The sequence below is a fragment of the Panulirus ornatus genome, chromosome 3 (assembly GCF_036320965.1).
Source record: "Panulirus ornatus isolate Po-2019 chromosome 3, ASM3632096v1, whole genome shotgun sequence".
In the NCBI taxonomy this organism is placed as follows: domain Eukaryota; kingdom Metazoa; phylum Arthropoda; class Malacostraca; order Decapoda; family Palinuridae; genus Panulirus; species Panulirus ornatus.
In genome coordinates this window covers 20,827,347-20,844,781 of record NC_092226.1, presented here as the reverse complement: position 1 = coordinate 20,844,781, position 17,435 = coordinate 20,827,347, and the positions used below count along the sequence as shown (strand labels likewise).

At 41.3% G+C, this 17,435-nt stretch overlaps 2 protein-coding genes across 4 annotated transcripts in view; both read right to left on the bottom strand.

Annotated features, from left to right (window-relative positions):
* LOC139761188 (formin-binding protein 1-like) overlaps positions 1-7,157 on the bottom strand; it is a 118,286-nt gene extending 111,129 nt beyond the window's left edge. For all 3 annotated transcript variants that reach the window (XM_071685210.1, XM_071685219.1, XM_071685229.1), the window contains exon 1: positions 6,996-7,157. The gene's annotated coding sequence lies outside the window, so the exon portion shown is untranslated. The remainder of the gene's footprint in view (positions 1-6,995) is intronic.
* Positions 7,158-8,533: 1,376 nt separating this feature from the next.
* The window catches only part of LOC139761204 (formin-binding protein 1-like), a 96,167-nt gene continuing 87,265 nt past the window's right edge, over positions 8,534-17,435 (bottom strand). The window contains exon 5 of the mRNA XM_071685250.1: positions 8,534-8,735. Coding sequence (XP_071541351.1) covers positions 8,534-8,735 — 202 coding nt within the window. The remainder of the gene's footprint in view (positions 8,736-17,435) is intronic.

Below are 17,435 nucleotides of genomic sequence, written 5' to 3'. Positions count from 1 at the left end.
TCTTGCATTCACCTCCCTAACAACCCCATCCATAAACAAATTAAACAACCATGGCGACATCACACACCCCTGCCGCAAACCTACATTCACTGAGAACTAATCACTTTCCTCTCTTCCTACACGTACACATGCCTTACATCCTCGATAAAAACTTTTCACTGCTTCTAACAACTTGCCTCCCACACCATATATTCTTAATACCTTCCACAGAGCACCTCTATCAACTCTATCATATGCCTTCTCCAGATCCATAAATGCTACATACAAATCCATTTGCTTTTCTAAGTATTTCTCACATACATTCTTCAAAGCAAACACCTGATCCACACATCCTCTACCACTTCTGAAACCACACTGCTCTTCCCCAATCTGATGCTCTGTACATGCCTTCACCCTCTCAATCAATACCCTCCTATATAATTTACCAGGAATACTCAACAAACTTATACCTCTGTAATTTGAGCACTCACTCTTATCCCCTTTGCCTTTGTACAAAGGCACTATGCACGCATTCCGCCAATCTTCAGGAACCTCACCATGAGTCATACACACATTAAATAACTTTACCAACCAGTCAAAATAATACAGTCACCCCCTTTTTTAATAAATTCCACTGCAATACCATCCAAACCTGCTGCCTTGCCGGCTTTCATCTTCCGCAAAGCTTTTACTACCTCTTCTCTGTTTACCAAATCATTTTCCCTAACCCTCTCACTTTGCACACCACCTCGACCAAAACACCCTATATCTGCCACTCTATCATCAAACACATTCAACAAACCTTCAAAATACTCACTCCATCTCCTTCTCACATCACCACTACTTGTTATCACCTCCCCATTTGCGCCCTTCACTGAAGTTCCCATTTGCTCCCTTGTCTTACGCACTTTATCTACCTCCTTCCACAACATCTTGTTATTCTCCCAAAAATGTAATGATACTCTCTCACCCCAACTCTCATTTGCCCTCTTTTTCACCTCTTGCACCTTTCTCTTGACCTCCTGTCTCTTTCTTTTATACATCTCCCACTCAATTGCATTTTTTCCCTGCAAAAATCGTCCAAATGCCTCTCTCTTCTCTTTCACTAATAATCTTACTTCTTCATCCCACCACTCACTACCCTTTCTAATCAACCCACCTCCCACTCTTCTCATGCCACAAGCATCTTTTGCGCAATCCATCACTGATTCCCTAAATACATCCCATTCCTCCCCCACTCCCCTTACTTCCATATATATATATATATATATATATATATATATGGTTGAGAGAGCAGAAGAGGGTGTTTTGAAGTGGTTTGGGCACATGGAGAGAATGAGTGAGGAAAGATTGACCAAGAGGATATATGTGTCGGAGGTGGAGGGAACGAGGAGAAGAGGGAGACCAAATTGGAGGTGGAAAGATGGAGTGAAAAAGATTTTGTGTGATCGGGGCCTGAACATGCAGGAGGGTGAAAGGAGGGCAAGGAATAGAGTGAACTGGAGCGATGTGGTATACCGGGATTGACGTGCTGTCAGTGGATTGAATCAAGGCATGTGAAGCGTCTGGGGTAAACCATGGAAAGCTGTGTAGGTATGTATATTTGCGTGTGTGGACGTATGTATATACATGTGTATGGGGGGGGTTGGGCCATTTCTTTCATCTGTTTCCTTGCGCTACCTCGCAAACGCGGGAGACAGCGACAAAGTATAATAAATAAATAAAATAAATATATGTATATATATATATATATATATATATATATATATATATATATATATATATATATATATATATATATATAATGTAATGTAATGTAAGGGTAAGAGAGATGTGTGGAAATAAAAAGAGCATGGTTGAGAGAGCAGAAGAGGGTGTTTTGAAATGGTTTTGGGCACATGGAAAGAATGAGTGAGGAAAGATTGACCAAGAGGATATATGTGTCGGAGGTGGAGGGAACGAGAAGTGGGAGACCAAATTGGAGGTGGAAAGATGGAGTGAAAAAGATTTTGTCTGATCGGGGCCTGAACATGCAGGAGGGTGAAAGGAGGGCAAGGAATAGAGTGAATTGGATTGATGTGGTATACTGGGGTTGACGTGCTGTCAGTTATTGAATCAGCGCATGTGAAGCGTCTGGGGTAAACCATGGAAAGTTGTGTGGGGCCTGGATGTGGAAAGGGAGCTGTGGTTTCGGGCATTATTGCATGACAGCTAGAGACTGAGTGTGAACGAATGGGGCCTTTGTTGTCTTTTCCTAGTGCTACCTCACACACATGAGGGGGGAGGGGGATGGTATTCCATGTGTGGCGAGGTGGCGATGGGAATGAATAAAGGCAGACAGTGTGAATTGTGTGAATGGGTATATATGTATGTGTCTGTGTGTGTATATATATGTGTACATTGAGATGTATAGGTAAGTACATTTGCGTGTGTGGACGTGTATGTATATACATTGTGTATGGGGGTGGGTTGGGCCATTTCTTTCGTCTGCTTCCTTGCGCTACCTCACAAACGAGGGAGACAGCGACAAAGCAAAATAAATAAATAAAATATATATATATATATATATATATATATATATATATTTTTTTTTTGCTTTGTCGCTGTCTCCCGCGTTTGCGAGGTAGCGCAAGGAAACAGACGAAAGAAATGGCCCAACCCATCCCCATACACATGTATATACATACGTTCACACACGAAAATATACATACCTACACAGCTTTCCATGGTTTACCCCAGACGCTTCATATGCCCTGATTCAATCCACTGACAGCACGTCAACCCCGGTATACCACATTGATCCAATTCACTCTATTCCTTGCCCTCCTTTCACCCTCCTGCATGTTCAGGCCCCGATCACTCAAAATCTTTTTCACTCCATCTTTCCACCTCCAATTTGGTCTCCCACTTCTCCTCGTTCCCTCCACCTCCGACACATATATCCTCTTGGTCAATCTTTCCTCACTCATTCTCTCCATGTGCCCAAACCATTTCAAAACACCCTCTTCTGCTCTCTCAACCACGCTCTTTTTATTTCCACACATCTCTCTTACCCTTACGTTACTTACTCAATCAAACCACCTCACACCACACATCATCCTCAAACATCTCATTTCCAGCACATCCATCCTCCTGCGCAGAACTCTATCCATAGCCCACGCCTCGCAACCATACAACATTGTTGGAACCACTATTCCTTCAAACATACCCATTTTTGCTTTCCGAGATAATGTTCTCGACTTCCAAACATTCTTCAAGGCTCCCAGGATTTTCGCCCCCTCCCCCACCCTATGATCCACTTCCGCTTCCATGGTTCTATCCGTTGCCAGATCCACTCCCAGATATCTAAAACACTTTTTTCCTCCAGTTTTCCTCCATTCAAACTTACCTCCCAATTGACTTGACCCTCAACCCTACTGTACCTAATTACCTTGCTCTTATTCACATTTACTCTTAACTTTCTTCTTTCACACACTTTACCAAACTATATATATATACATATATATATATATATATATATATATATATATATATATATATATATATATATATATATACAAAATATATATATTTTTTTTTCATACTTGATTCCTATCATATGTTAGCAAAGCAACGCCAAGAATATACGAAAAAAGGCAGAATCTGCTCACATCAATTCTATAGCTGTCTTGTTTAACAAATGAAAACCACAACTATCTAAACCAAGCACCATGGATCAGTTTACCACAAACACTTCACATGCCCTGATTCAGTCTACAGACAGCAAGACGACCTCAGTATACCACACCATTCTAATTCATTCTACCCTATACACATCTTTCATCCTCCTGCATGATCACTCAACATCTTTCTCTTTCCATCATTCCATCTCCAACTTGGTCTTCCTGTTCTCCTTACTCCCTCTACTTTTGAAACATATATCCTTCTTATTATTTTTTTTTATTATACTTTGTCGCTGTCTCCCGCGTTTGCGAGGTAGCGCAAGGAAACAGACGAAAGAAATGGCCTAACCCCCCCCATACACATGTATATACATACGTCCACACACGCAAATATACATACCTACACAGCTTTCCATGGCTTACCCCAGACGCTTCACATGCCCCGATTCAATCCACTGACAGCACGTCAACCCCGGTATACCACATCGCTCCAATTCACTCTATTCCTTGCTCTCCTTTCACCCTCCTGCATGTTCAGGCCCCGATCACACAAAATCTTTTTCACTCCATCTTTCCACCTCCAATTTGGTCTCCCTCTTCTCCTTGTTCCCTCCACCTCTGACACATATATCCTCTTGGTCAATCTTTCCTCACTCATCCTCTCTATGTGCCCAAACCACTTCAAAACACCCTCTTCTGCTCTCTCAACCACGCTCTTTTTATTTCCACACATCTCTCTTACCCTTACGTTACTCACTCGATCAAACCACCTCACACCACACATTGTCCTCAAACATCTCATTTCCAGCACATCCATCCTCCTGCGCACAACTCTATCCATAGCCCACGCCTCGCAACCATACAACATTGTTGGAACCACTATTCCTTCAAACATACCCATTTTTGCTTTCCGAGATAATGTTCTCGACTTCCACACATTCTTCAAGGCCCCCAGAATTTTCGCCCCCTCCCCCACCCTATGATCCACTTCCGCTTCCATGGTTCCATCCGCTGCCAGATCCACTCCCAGATATCTAAAACACTTCACTTCCTCCAGTTTTTCTCCATTCAAACTCACCTCCCAATTGACTTGACCCTCAACCCTACTGTACCTAATTACCTTGCTCTTATTCACATTTACTCTTAACTTTCTTCTTCCACACACTTTACCAAACTCAGTCACCAGCTTCTGCAGTTTCTCACATGAATCAGCCACCAGCGCTGTATCATCAGCGAACAACAACTGACTCACTTCCCAAGCTCTCTCATCCCCAACAGACTTCATACTTGCCCCTCTTTCCAAAACTCTTGCATTTACCTCCCTAACAACCCCATCCATAAACAAATTAAACAACCATGGAGACATCACACACCCCTGCCGCAAACCTACATTCACTGAGAACCAATCACTTTCCTCTCTTCCTACACGTACACATGCCTTACATCCTCGATAAAAACTTTTCACTGCTTCTAACAACTTTCCTCCCACACCATATATTCTTAATACCTTCCACAGAGCATCTCTATCAACTCTATCATATGCCTTCTCCAGATCCATAAATGCTACATACAAATCCATTTGCTTTTCTAAGTATTTCTCACATACATTCTTCAAAGCAAACACCTTCTTATCATCAATATTTTTCTTTCATACTTGATCACTGTTTCCCGTTAGCAAGGTAGCACAAAGAACACATGAAGTAAGAACACATCCACTAACATCCATTCTCTAGCTGTACAATAAATTTAGAAAAAAAAGTTTTAAAGTAATATGTCAACTAAAATAATCTGAAAATGCTGCACAGTAAGTTTTTACACACAAGTTTCCTTAAATATTACACATTCACTTATCTGAAAACCTAGTACTAGAGTCAGTCATAAGATAATCATATGACAATCAATACCAATTATAAAGTACTTGTTGTATGATACCATTCATATTCACTGCCTTCCTTCAGTACAAATAATCTAAAATTGTCCAGTATCCATTCATTCTAAGATATCAAAAAATATTTCCCTATAATGAAGTAAATTACTCTCCTACCTGCGAGGTTTACATACTTACATACATATACATATATATATTGGTAAAGTGTGTGAAAGAAGAAAGTTAAGAGTAAATGTGAATAAGAGCAAGGTTATTAGGTACAGTAGGGTTGAGGGTCAAGTCAATTGGGAGGTAAGTTTGAATGGAGAAAAACTGGAGGAAGTAAAGTGTTTTAGATGTCTGGGAGTGGATCTGGCAGCGGATGGAACCATGGAAGCGGAAGTGAATCATAGGGTGGGGGAGGGGGCGAAAATCCTGGGAGCCTTGAAGAATGTGTGGAAGTCGAGAACATTATCTCGGAAAGCAAAAATGGGTATGTTTGAAGGAATAGTGGTTCCAACAATGTTGTATGGTAGCGAGGCGTGGGCTATGGATAGAGTTGTGCGCAGGAGGGTGGATGTGCTGGAAATGAGATGTTTGAGGACAATGTGTGGTGTGAGGTGGTTTGATCGAGTAAGTAATGTAAGGGTAAGAGAGATGTGTGGAAATAAAAAGAGCGTGGTTGAGAAAGCAGAAGAGGGCATTTTGAAATGGTTTGGGCACATGGAGAGAATGAGTGAGGAAAGATTGACCAAGAGGATATATGTGTCGGAGGTGGAGGGAACGAGAAGTGGGAGACCAAATTGGAGGTGGAAAGATGGAATGAAAAAGATTTTGTCTGATCGGGGCCTGAACATGCAGGAGGGTGAAAGGAAGGCAAGGAATAGAGTGAATTGGATCGATGTGGTATACCGGGGTTGACGTGCTGTCAGTGGATTGAATCAGGGCATGTGAAGCGTCTGGGGTAAACCATGGAAAGTTGTGTGGGGCCTGGATGTGGAAAGGGAGCTGTGGTTTCGGGCATTATTGCATGACAGCTAGAGACTGAGTGTGAACGAATGGGGCCTTTGTTGTCTTTTCCTAGTGCTACCTCGCACACATGAGGGGGGAGGGGGATGGTATTCCATGTGTGGCGAGGTGGCGGTGGGAATGAATAAAGGCAGACAGTGTGAATTGTGTGCATGGGTATATATGTATGTGTCTGTGTGTGTATATATATGTGTACATTGAGATGTATAGGTATGTATATTTTGCGTGTGTGGACGTGTATGTATATACATTGTGTATGGGGGTGGGTTGGGCCATTTCTTTCGTCTGTTTCCTTGCGCTACCTCGCAAATTTGGGAGACAGCGACAAAGCAAAATAAACAGATAAATAAATATATATATATATATATATATATATATATATATATATATATATATCCCATGTGTTAGAGCATGCAATAGTATCTGGAAAATCTCTTACAGTCTTTCATACTATATACCTTTTTTCTATCTTCCTTAAACTCCTTAACGAGGTTGCCAATCTCAGTTAAGACAACAGACGTCAGTGTCTCTGAGATGACTTCATGCTGACCAGCCAAGTCAGCTGTTTCATTGACTACATCACGAAATGCCTTTACACTTGTGAACCTGAAAAATACCAATGACTAAGAATCAGCTGAAACACACAAAATCAAATATTAACAGCATTTCAAAGTCCATTCACAACCATGCACTTGGAATGTGCTTACCCTTCTTAATGATGAATACTGTATTAATAAGTTTACACACACACACACACACACATATATATATTGGAAAGGATCACAGTTTTGCACGTGATCAAGATATTCCTATGAGTCCATGGGGAAAATGAAACACGAAAAGTTCCCAAGTGCACTTTCGTGTAATAATCACATCATGATGATGTGATTATTACACAAAAGTGCACTTGGGAACTTTTTGTGTTTCATTTTCCCCATGGACTCATAGGAACATAATATATATATATATATATATATATATATATATATATATATATATATATATATATATATATATTATCTTGGAAAGCAAAAATGGGTAGGTTTGAAGGAATAGTGGTTCCAACAATGTTGTATGGTTGCGAGGCATGGGCTATGGACAGAGTTGTGCGCAGGAGGGTGGATGTGCTGGAAATGAGATGTTTGAGGACAATATGTGGTGTGAGGTGGTTTGATCGAGTAAGTAATGTAAGGGTAAGAGAGATGTGTGGAAATAAAAAGAGCGTGGTTGAGAGAGCAGAAGGGGGGTTTTGAAATTGTTTGGGCACATGGAGAGAATGAGTGAGGAAAGATTGACCAAGAGAATATATGTGTCAGAGGTGGAAGGAATGAGGAGAAGTGGGAGGCCAAATTGGAGGTGGAAAGATGGAATGAAAAAGATTTTGAGTGATCGGGGCCTGAACATGCTGGAGGGTGAAAGGAGGGCAAGGAATAGAGTGAACTGGATCGATGTGGTATACCGGGGTTGACGTGCTGTCAGTGGATTGAATCAGGGCATGTGAAGCGTCTGGGGTAAACCATGGAAAGTTGTGTGGGGCCTGGATGTGGAAAGGGAGCTGTGGTTTCGGGCATTATTGCATGACAGCTAGAGACTGAGTGTGAACGAATGGGGCCTTTGTTGTCTTTTCCTAGTGCTACCCTCGCACACATGAGGGGGGAGGGGGATGGTATTCCATGTGTGGCGAGGTGGCGGTGGGAATGAATAAAGGCAGACAGTGTGAATTGTGTGCATGGGTATATATGTATGTGTCTGTGTGTGTATATATATGTGTACATTGAGATGTATAGGTATGTATATTTGCGTGTGTGGACGTGTATGTATATACATTGTGTATGGGGGTGGGTTGGGCCATTTCTTTCGTCTGTTTCCTTGCGCTACCTCGCAAATTTGGGAGACAGCGACAAAGCAAAATAAACAGATAAATAAATATATATATATATATATATATATATATATATATATATATATATATATATATATATATATATCCCATGTGTTAGAGCATGCAATAGTATCTGGAAAATCTCTTACAGTCTTTCATACTATATACCTTTTTTCTATCTTCCTTAAACTCCTTAACGAGGTTGCCAATCTCAGTTAAGACAACAGACGTCAGTGTCTCTGAGATGACTTCATGCTGACCAGCCAAGTCAGCTGTTTCATTGACTACATCACGAAATGCCTTTACACTTGTGAACCTGAAAAATACCAATGACTAAGAATCAGCTGAAACACACAAAATCAAATATTAACAGCATTTCAAAGTCCATTCACAACCATGCACTTGGAATGTGCTTACCCTTCTTAATGATGAATACTGTATTAATAAGTTTACACACACACACACACACACATATATATATTGGAAAGGATCACAGTTTTGCACGTGATCAAGATATTCCTATGAGTCCATGGGGAAAATGAAACACGAAAAGTTCCCAAGTGCACTTTCGTGTAATAATCACATCATGATGATGTGATTATTACACAAAAGTGCACTTGGGAACTTTTCGTGTTTCATTTTCCCCATGGACTCATAGGAACATATATATATATATATATATATATATATATATATATATATATATATATATATATATATATTATCTTGGAAAGCAAAAATGGGTAGGTTTGAAGGAATAGTGGTTCCAACAATGTTGTATGGTTGCGAGGCATGGGCTATGGACAGAGTTGTGCGCAGGAGGGTGGATGTGCTGGAAATGAGATGTTTGAGGACAATATGTGGTGTGAGGTGGTTTGATCGAGTAAGTAATGTAAGGGTAAGAGAGATGTGTGGAAATAAAAAGAGCGTGGTTGAGAGAGCAGAAGGGGGGTTTTGAAATTGTTTGGGCACATGGAGAGAATGAGTGAGGAAAGATTGACCAAGAGAATATATGTGTCAGAGGTGGAAGGAATGAGGAGAAGTGGGAGGCCAAATTGGAGGTGGAAAGATGGAATGAAAAAGATTTTGAGTGATCGGGGCCTGAACATGCTGGAGGGTGAAAGGAGGGCAAGGAATAGAGTGAACTGGATCGATGTGGTACACTGGGGTCGACGTACTGTCAATGGATTGAATCAGGGCATGTGAAGCGTCTGGGGTAAACCATGAAAAGTTCTGTGGGGCATGGATGTGGAAAGGGAGCTGTGGTTTCGGGCATTATTACATGACAGCTAGAGACTGAGTGTGAACGAATGGGGCCTTTGTTGTCTTTTCCTAGCGCTACCCCGCACACATGAGGGGGGAGGGGGATGTTATTCCATGTGTGTGGAGGTGGCGATGGGAATGAATAAAGGCAGACAGTGTGAATTGTGTGCATGTGTATATATGTATGTGTCTGTGTGTATATATATGTGTACATTGAGATGTATGGGTATGTATATTTGCGTGTGCGGACGTGTATGTATATACATGGGTATGAGGGTGGGTTGGGCCATTTCTTTCGTCTGTTTCCTTGTGCTACCTCGCAAACGCGGAAGACAGCTACAAAGCAAAATAATAATAATAATATATATATCATACAGTGGAAATGAGATGTTTGAGGACAATGTGTGGTGTGAGGTGGTTTGATCGAGTAAGTAACGTAAGGGTAAGAGAGATGTGTGGAAATAAAAAGAGCGTGGTCGAGAGAGCAGAAGAGGGTGTTTTGAAATGGTTTGGGCACATGGAGAGAATGAGTGAGGAGAGATTGACCAAGAGGATATATGTGTCGGAGGTGGAGGGAACGAGGAGAAGAGGGAGACCAAATTGGAGGTGGAAAGATGGAGTGAAAAAGATTTTGTGTGATCGGGGCCTGAACATGCAGGAGGGTGAAAGGAGGGCAAGAAATAGAGTGAATTGGAGTCATGTGGTATACAGGGGTTGACGTGCTGTCAGTGGATTGAAGCAAGGCATGTGAAGCGTCTGGGGTAAACCATGGAAAGCTGTGTAGGTATGTATATTTGCGTGTCTGGACGTGTGTATGTACATGTGTATGGGGGGGGGGGGTTGGGCCATTTCTTTCGTCTGTTTCCTTGCGCTACCTCGCAAACGCGGGAGACAGCGACAAAGTATAAAAAAAAAAAAAAAAAAAAAAATATCATACAATCAGTTTCCAATCTTATTCATATATTTTCATTCAAGCTTCTTCATTCTACAGAAAATATGAAAGCATACAGAGCGGACAGGAAGAAAGCATAGATCAGGGCTCAGACAAGAGTGGGATCCAGACAATGGACAAAGTTCAAAATTGGTAGCAACTTCGAAATCTATTTACCCACAATGACTGTTGATGATGAGGTTTAAGATTTTGCTGTATCACAGTACCCTTTACCTAATATCTAAGGAAATGAAAAGAGTGTGGTTGAGAGAGCAGAAGAGGGTGTGTTGAAATTTGTTTGGGCATATAGAGAGAACGAGTGAGGAAAGATTGACAAAGAGCATATATGTGTAAGAGGTGGAGGGAACAAGGAGAGGCAGGAGACCAAATTGGAGGTGGAAGGATGGAGTAAAAAAGACTTTGAGTGGTCGGGGCCTGAACATACAGGAGGATGAAAGGCATGCAAGGAATAGAGTGAATTGGAACGATGTGGTATACCGGGGTTAACGTGCTGCCAATGGACTGAACCAGGTCATGTGAAACATCTGGGGTAAACCATGGGGGGAAAGGTCTGTGGGGCCTGGATGTGGATAAAGAGCTGTGGTTTCTGTGCATTATACATGACAGATAGAGACTGAGTGTGTGTGTGTGTGTGTGTGTGTGTGTGTGTGTGTGTGTGTGTGTGTGTATGTGTTTATGTATACAAGTGTATATGTTAGTATGTATATGTATGTGTGTGCGTGTGTGGGTGTTCATGTGTGTATATGGGTATATGAGTGGATGGGCCAATCTTCGTCTGTTTCCTGGCACTACCTTGGTGGCGTAGGAAATGGTCATCAATAAAATTAAATCCTCTCTTCTTTTAAAAACTGAAATACAAGAAGGGGAGGTTTTCCTGCCCCTCTGCTCCTGCCCCCTTTAGTTGCCTTGTATGATACACAGGGGATATGGAAAATAAGTGTGAGCCAGTTGCCTTTCTTTCATCTGTTTCCTGGCACTACGCCACTGACAAGGGGTGGCGATGCTGTTCCTGTGGGGTGGGATGGGATGGCGCTAGGAACAGATGAAGTTGAGTAAGTATGAATACGTACATGTGTATATATGTATAAGTGTATGTATTATGTAAACATGTATAAGTTGATATTCCTGTGAGTCCACGGGGAAAATGAAACAATAAATTCCCAAGTGCACTTTCGTGTAATAATCTCATCATCAGGGGAGATACAAGAAATATAAGTCAGCTGATATACAGAGAAAAGACTTAGCTAGGATGCCATTTGGTAAACATGTGATTGTCCAAGACAGACAACGAGCATATCATAAATTTATCATGTGGACAAAGAGGGGAATTGTTTACAAATTTTATCAACAATAAAGATATCCAATTTGTATAACCCTTCACTAATATTAAGTTTATAGTTCTTTGTGCATTCAATAACAGAAGATTCAATGATATTTCTCATAGTAGTGGAGTTAGAGTTACTAACTGAGATGGCATTACTCCAGTCAATACAATGGTCGTAGTTTTTAAAGTGATTAAACAGGGTATCTGATTCTTGTCCTGTTCTTATACTATATCTATGTTGCTTAAGTCTAACAGAAAGATCCTTACCAGTTTGCCCAACATAAAACTTACCATAATTTCTACATGGCACTTTATAAATGCATCCAGGAGAATTTTCTGGTAAGTTCATAATTAAGATATTCTTTATAGTATCATTGTCGCTGAAGGCAATATTTACATTAAAGGATTTACTTACTTCCCATGCTGCTTAAATCCTTTAATGTATATGTTGCCTTCAGCAACAATAATACTATAAAGAATATCTTTATTAGAAACTCACCAGATAATTCTCCTGGATGCATATATAAAGTGCCATGTAGGGATTGTGATATGTTTTATGTTGGGCAGACTGGTAAGGATCTTTCTGTTATACTTAAGCAACATAAATATAGCATAAGAACAGGACAAGAATCAAATGCCTTGTTTAATCATGTTAAAAACTACGATAATTGTATTGACTGGAGTAATGCAATCTCAGTTATCAACTACAAACTCCAGTGCCACGAGACATATAATTGAATCTTCTATTATCAAATACACAAAGACTTACAACCTTAATACTAGAGAAGGTCTATACAAATTGGATAGCTTTATTGTTGATAAAATTTGTAAACAATTCCCCTTCTTGTCCACATAATAAGTTTATGATACGCTCGTTGTCTGTCTTGGACAATCACGTGTTTACTAAATGGTGTCCTAGCTACTTCTCTTCACTGTATATCAGCTGACTTATATTTCTTTCTTGTATCGCCCCTGATGATGTGATTATTACATGAAAGTGCACTTGGGAACTTATCGTGTTTCATTTTCTCCATGGACTCATAAGAATATACTTGATCATGCACAAAATTGTGATCCTTTCCAATATGTTGATATGTATATGCATATACATGTGCATATGTGTATGTATATATGTGTGTATAGAAGTGGATGGGTGTTTCTTCATCTGTTTCCTGGTGCTACCTCACTAACATGGGAACCGGAGATCAATTAAAATAAATATTCATATATCCCTGAGGTGAGGGCAGAAAGAATACTGCCCACGTATTCCCTGCATAGCATAGAAAGCAACTAAGAGGGGTGGGAGCTGGGGACTGGAAACCATCCTCACCAGTTCTACTCTTTCAAAGGGAGGAGCAAAGAAAGGGGACATGTAAGGATTTTCCCTAAAAGGCTCAGTCATCTGTTCCTTGCACTACCTCGCTAACACAGGAAATGGTGAACATACAAGAAAAAAAAAATATATATATACCATTATCCCTGGGATAGGGGAGAAAGAATACTTCCCACGCATTTCCCACGTCATACTAAAGGGGACGGGAGTGGGGGGCTAGAAACTCTCCCATCCTTGTATTTTAACTTTCTAAAAGGGGAAACAGAAGAGGGAGTCATGCAAGGAGTGCTCATCCTCCTCGAAGGCTCAGATTGGGGCGTTTAAATGTGTGTGGATGTAACCAAGATGAGAAAAGAGGAGATATAGGTAGTATGTTTGAGGAAAGGAACCTGGCTAAAACGTTTTGGCTCTGAGTGAAATGAAGCTTAAGGGTACAGGGGAGGAGTGGCTTGGGAATGTTTTGGGAGTAAAGTCAGGGCTTGGTGAGAGCAAGGGAAGAAGTAGCACTACTGAAACAGGAGTTGTGGGAGTATGTGATAAAGTGTAAGAAAGTAAATTCTACATTGATATTGGTAAAACTGAAAGTGGATGGAGAGAGATGGGTGATTATTGGTGCCTATGTACCTGGGCATCAAGGTGGTGTGCGAAGTGAGAGGGTCAGGGAGAATGATTTGATAAAGAGAGAAGAGGTAATGAAAGCTTTGCGGAAGATGAAAGCCGGCAAGGCAGCGGGTTTGGATGGTATTCCAGTGGAACTTATTAAAAAATGGGGCGACTGTGTTGTTGACTGGTTGGGTAAGGATATCTAATGCATGTATGGTTCATGGTGAAGTGCCTGAAGATTGGCAGAATGCATGCATAGTGCCACTGTACAAAGGCAAAGGGGATAAAGGTGAATGCTCAAATTAGAGGTATAAGTTTGTTGAGTATTCCTGGGAAATTGTACGGGAGGGTATTGATTGAGAGAGTGAAGGCATGTACAGAGCATCAGATTGGGGAAGAGCAGTGTGGTTTCAGAAGTGATAGAGGATGTGTGGATCAGGTGTATGCTTTGAAGAATGTATTTGGGAAATACTTAGAAAAACAAATGGATTTGTATGTAGCATTTATGGATCTGGGGAAGGCATATGATAGTGATGATAGAGATGCTCTGTGGAAGGTATTAAGAATATGTGGTGTGGGAGACAGTTGACAGAAGCAGCAAAAAGTTTTTATCAAGGATGTAAGGCATGTGTATGTGTAGGAAGAGAGGAAAGTGAGTGGTTCTCAGTGAATGTAGGTTTGCGGCAGGGGTGCGTGATGTCTCCATGGTTGTTCAATTTGTTTATGGATGGGGTTGTTAGGGAGGTGAATGCAAGAGTTTTGGAGAGAGGGGCAAGTATGTAGTCTGTTATGGATGAGAGGGCTTGGGAAGTGAGTCAGTTGTTGTTCACTGATGATACAGCACTGGTGGCTGATTCAGGTGAGAAACTACAGAAGCTGGAGACTGAGTTTGGTAAAGTGTGTGAAAGAAGAAAGCTGAGAGTAAATGTGAATAAGAGCAATAGGGTTGAGGGACAAGTCAATTGGGAGGTAAGTTTGAATGGAGAAAAACTGGAGGAAGTGAAGTGTATTAGATATCTGGGAGTGGATTTGGCAGCGGATGGAACCATGGAAGCGGAAGTGAGTCACAGGGTGGGGGAGGGGGCGAAAGTTCTGGGAGCGTTGAAAAATGTGTGGAAGGCAAGAACATTATCTCGGAAAGCAAAAATGGGTATGTTTGAAGGAATAGTGGTTCCAACAATGTTATATGGTTGTGAGGTGTAGCCTATAGATAGGGTTGTGCGGAGGAGGGTGGATGTGTTAGAAATGAGAAGTCTGAGGACAACATGTGGTGTGAGGTGGTTTGATTGAGTAAGCAGTGAAAGGGTAAGAGAGATGTGCAGCAATAAAGAGTGCGGTTGAGAGAGCAGAAGAGGGTGTTTTGAAATGGTTTGGTTACATGGAGAGAATGAGTGAGGAAAGACTGACAAAGAGGATATATGTGTCAGAGGTGTGGGGAATGAGGAGAAGTGGGAGACCAAATTAGAGGTGGAAGAATGGAGTGAAAAACACTTTGAGCAATCGGGGACAAAACACGCAGGAGGGCAAAAGGCGTGCAAGGAATAGAGTGAATTGGAACAATGTGGTATACAGGGGTCGACGTGCTGTCAATGGATTGAACCAAGGCATGTGAAGCGTCTGGGGTATACCATGGAAAGTTCTGTGGGGCCTGGATGTGGAAGCGGAGCTGTGGTTTCGGTGCATTATCCATGACAGCTAGAGACTGAGTGTGAATGAATGTGGCCTTTGTTGTCTTTTCCAGGCATTACCTCGCGTGTGTGGGGGGGTGGAGGGGGTTGTCATTTCATGTGTGGCGGGGTGGCGATGGGAATGAATAAAGGCAGCAAGTATGAATTATGTACATGTGTATATATGTATATGTCTGTGTATGTATATGTGCGTGTGTGGATGTGTAGGTAAATACATGTGTATATGGGTGGGTTGGGCCATTCTTTCATCTGTTTCCTTGCGCAACCTCACTAATGTAGGAGCCAGCAACATAAGTATAATAAAATAATATACATATATATATTTCATTTATCATACTTTGTTGCTGTCTCCCGCATTAGTGAGTTAGCACATCGACCCCGGTATACCACATCATTCCAATTCACTCTATTCCTTGTATGCCTTTCACCCTCCTGTATGCTCAAGCCCCGATCGCTCAAAATCTTCTTCACTCCATCCTTCCACCTCCAATTTGGTCTCCCACTTCTCCTCATTCCCTCCATCTCTGACACATACATCCTATTTGTCAATCTTTCCTCACTCATTCTCTCCATGTGACCAAACCATTCAATACACCCTCTTCTGCTCTCTCAACCACACTCTTTTTATTACCACACATCTCTCTTACCCTTTCATTACTTAATTGATCAAACCACCTTGCAGAAGAGGGTGTATGAAATGGTTTGGTCTCATGGAGAGAATGAGTGAGGAAAGACTGACAATGAGGATATATGTGACAATGAGGATATATGTGTCAGAAGTGGAGGGAACGAGGAGAAGTGGAAGACCAAATTGGAGGAGGAAGGATGGAGTGAAAATGATTTTGAGTAATGGGGCCTGAACATACACGAGGGTGAAAGGCTGCAAGAAATAGAGTGAATTGGAACAATGTGGTATGCCATGTTCGACGTGGTGTCAATGGATAGAACCAGGGGCATGTGAGGCATCTGGGGTAAACCATGGAAAGTTTTGTGGACCCTGGATGTGGAAAGGGAGCTGTGGTTTCGGTACATTAGCTATCTTGTGCGCACGCGGGGGGAGGGGGGGTGCCTCTCATGTTTGGCAGGGTGGTGGTGGGAATGGATGAAGGCAGCATGTATGAATATGTACACGTGTATATATGTATATGTCTGTGTATGTATATGTATGCACACACTGAAATGTATAGGTATGTATATGTGCCTGTGTGGGCGTTTATGTATATACATGTGTCTGTGGGTGGGTTGGGCCATTATCTCATCCATTTCCTTGTGCTACCTTGCTAATGCAGGAGACAGCGACAAAGTATAATAAATAAATAAATAAGTATATTCTATTATTCCTATTACATTATATTATCTATATCATTTATATTTATGAATATGTACATGTGTATATATGTATATGTCTGTGTATGTATATGTTGATTTGTAATGTGCATGTATGGGCATTTATGTATATATGAATGGATGGGTCATTCTTCGTCTGTTTCCTGGCACTACCTCGCTGACGTGGGAAACGGCGATCACGTATAATAGAAATAAATATATACATATCAATAACACAGCATGCTTGGCACTTAATTCTTTGCAACAGAAGTAGAACCCTCACATCTAAACCACACCATAGCCAACCATCAACCCTGAAGGAGAAACAAAAAACTAACCCTCGCTTCACACTTCAGAAACCTATACATACAAATCTCCCCCTCCGCTCAACCCTAAATAACATTAATAAAACATTTACCGAAAGTTAAGACTTAGCAATCACTAAAACAACTGCCCTTACAAATAAGTTTTAACCCTTTAATAACCATAAATGAAGACTTTTGCCATGTGATTAACAACCACAGACA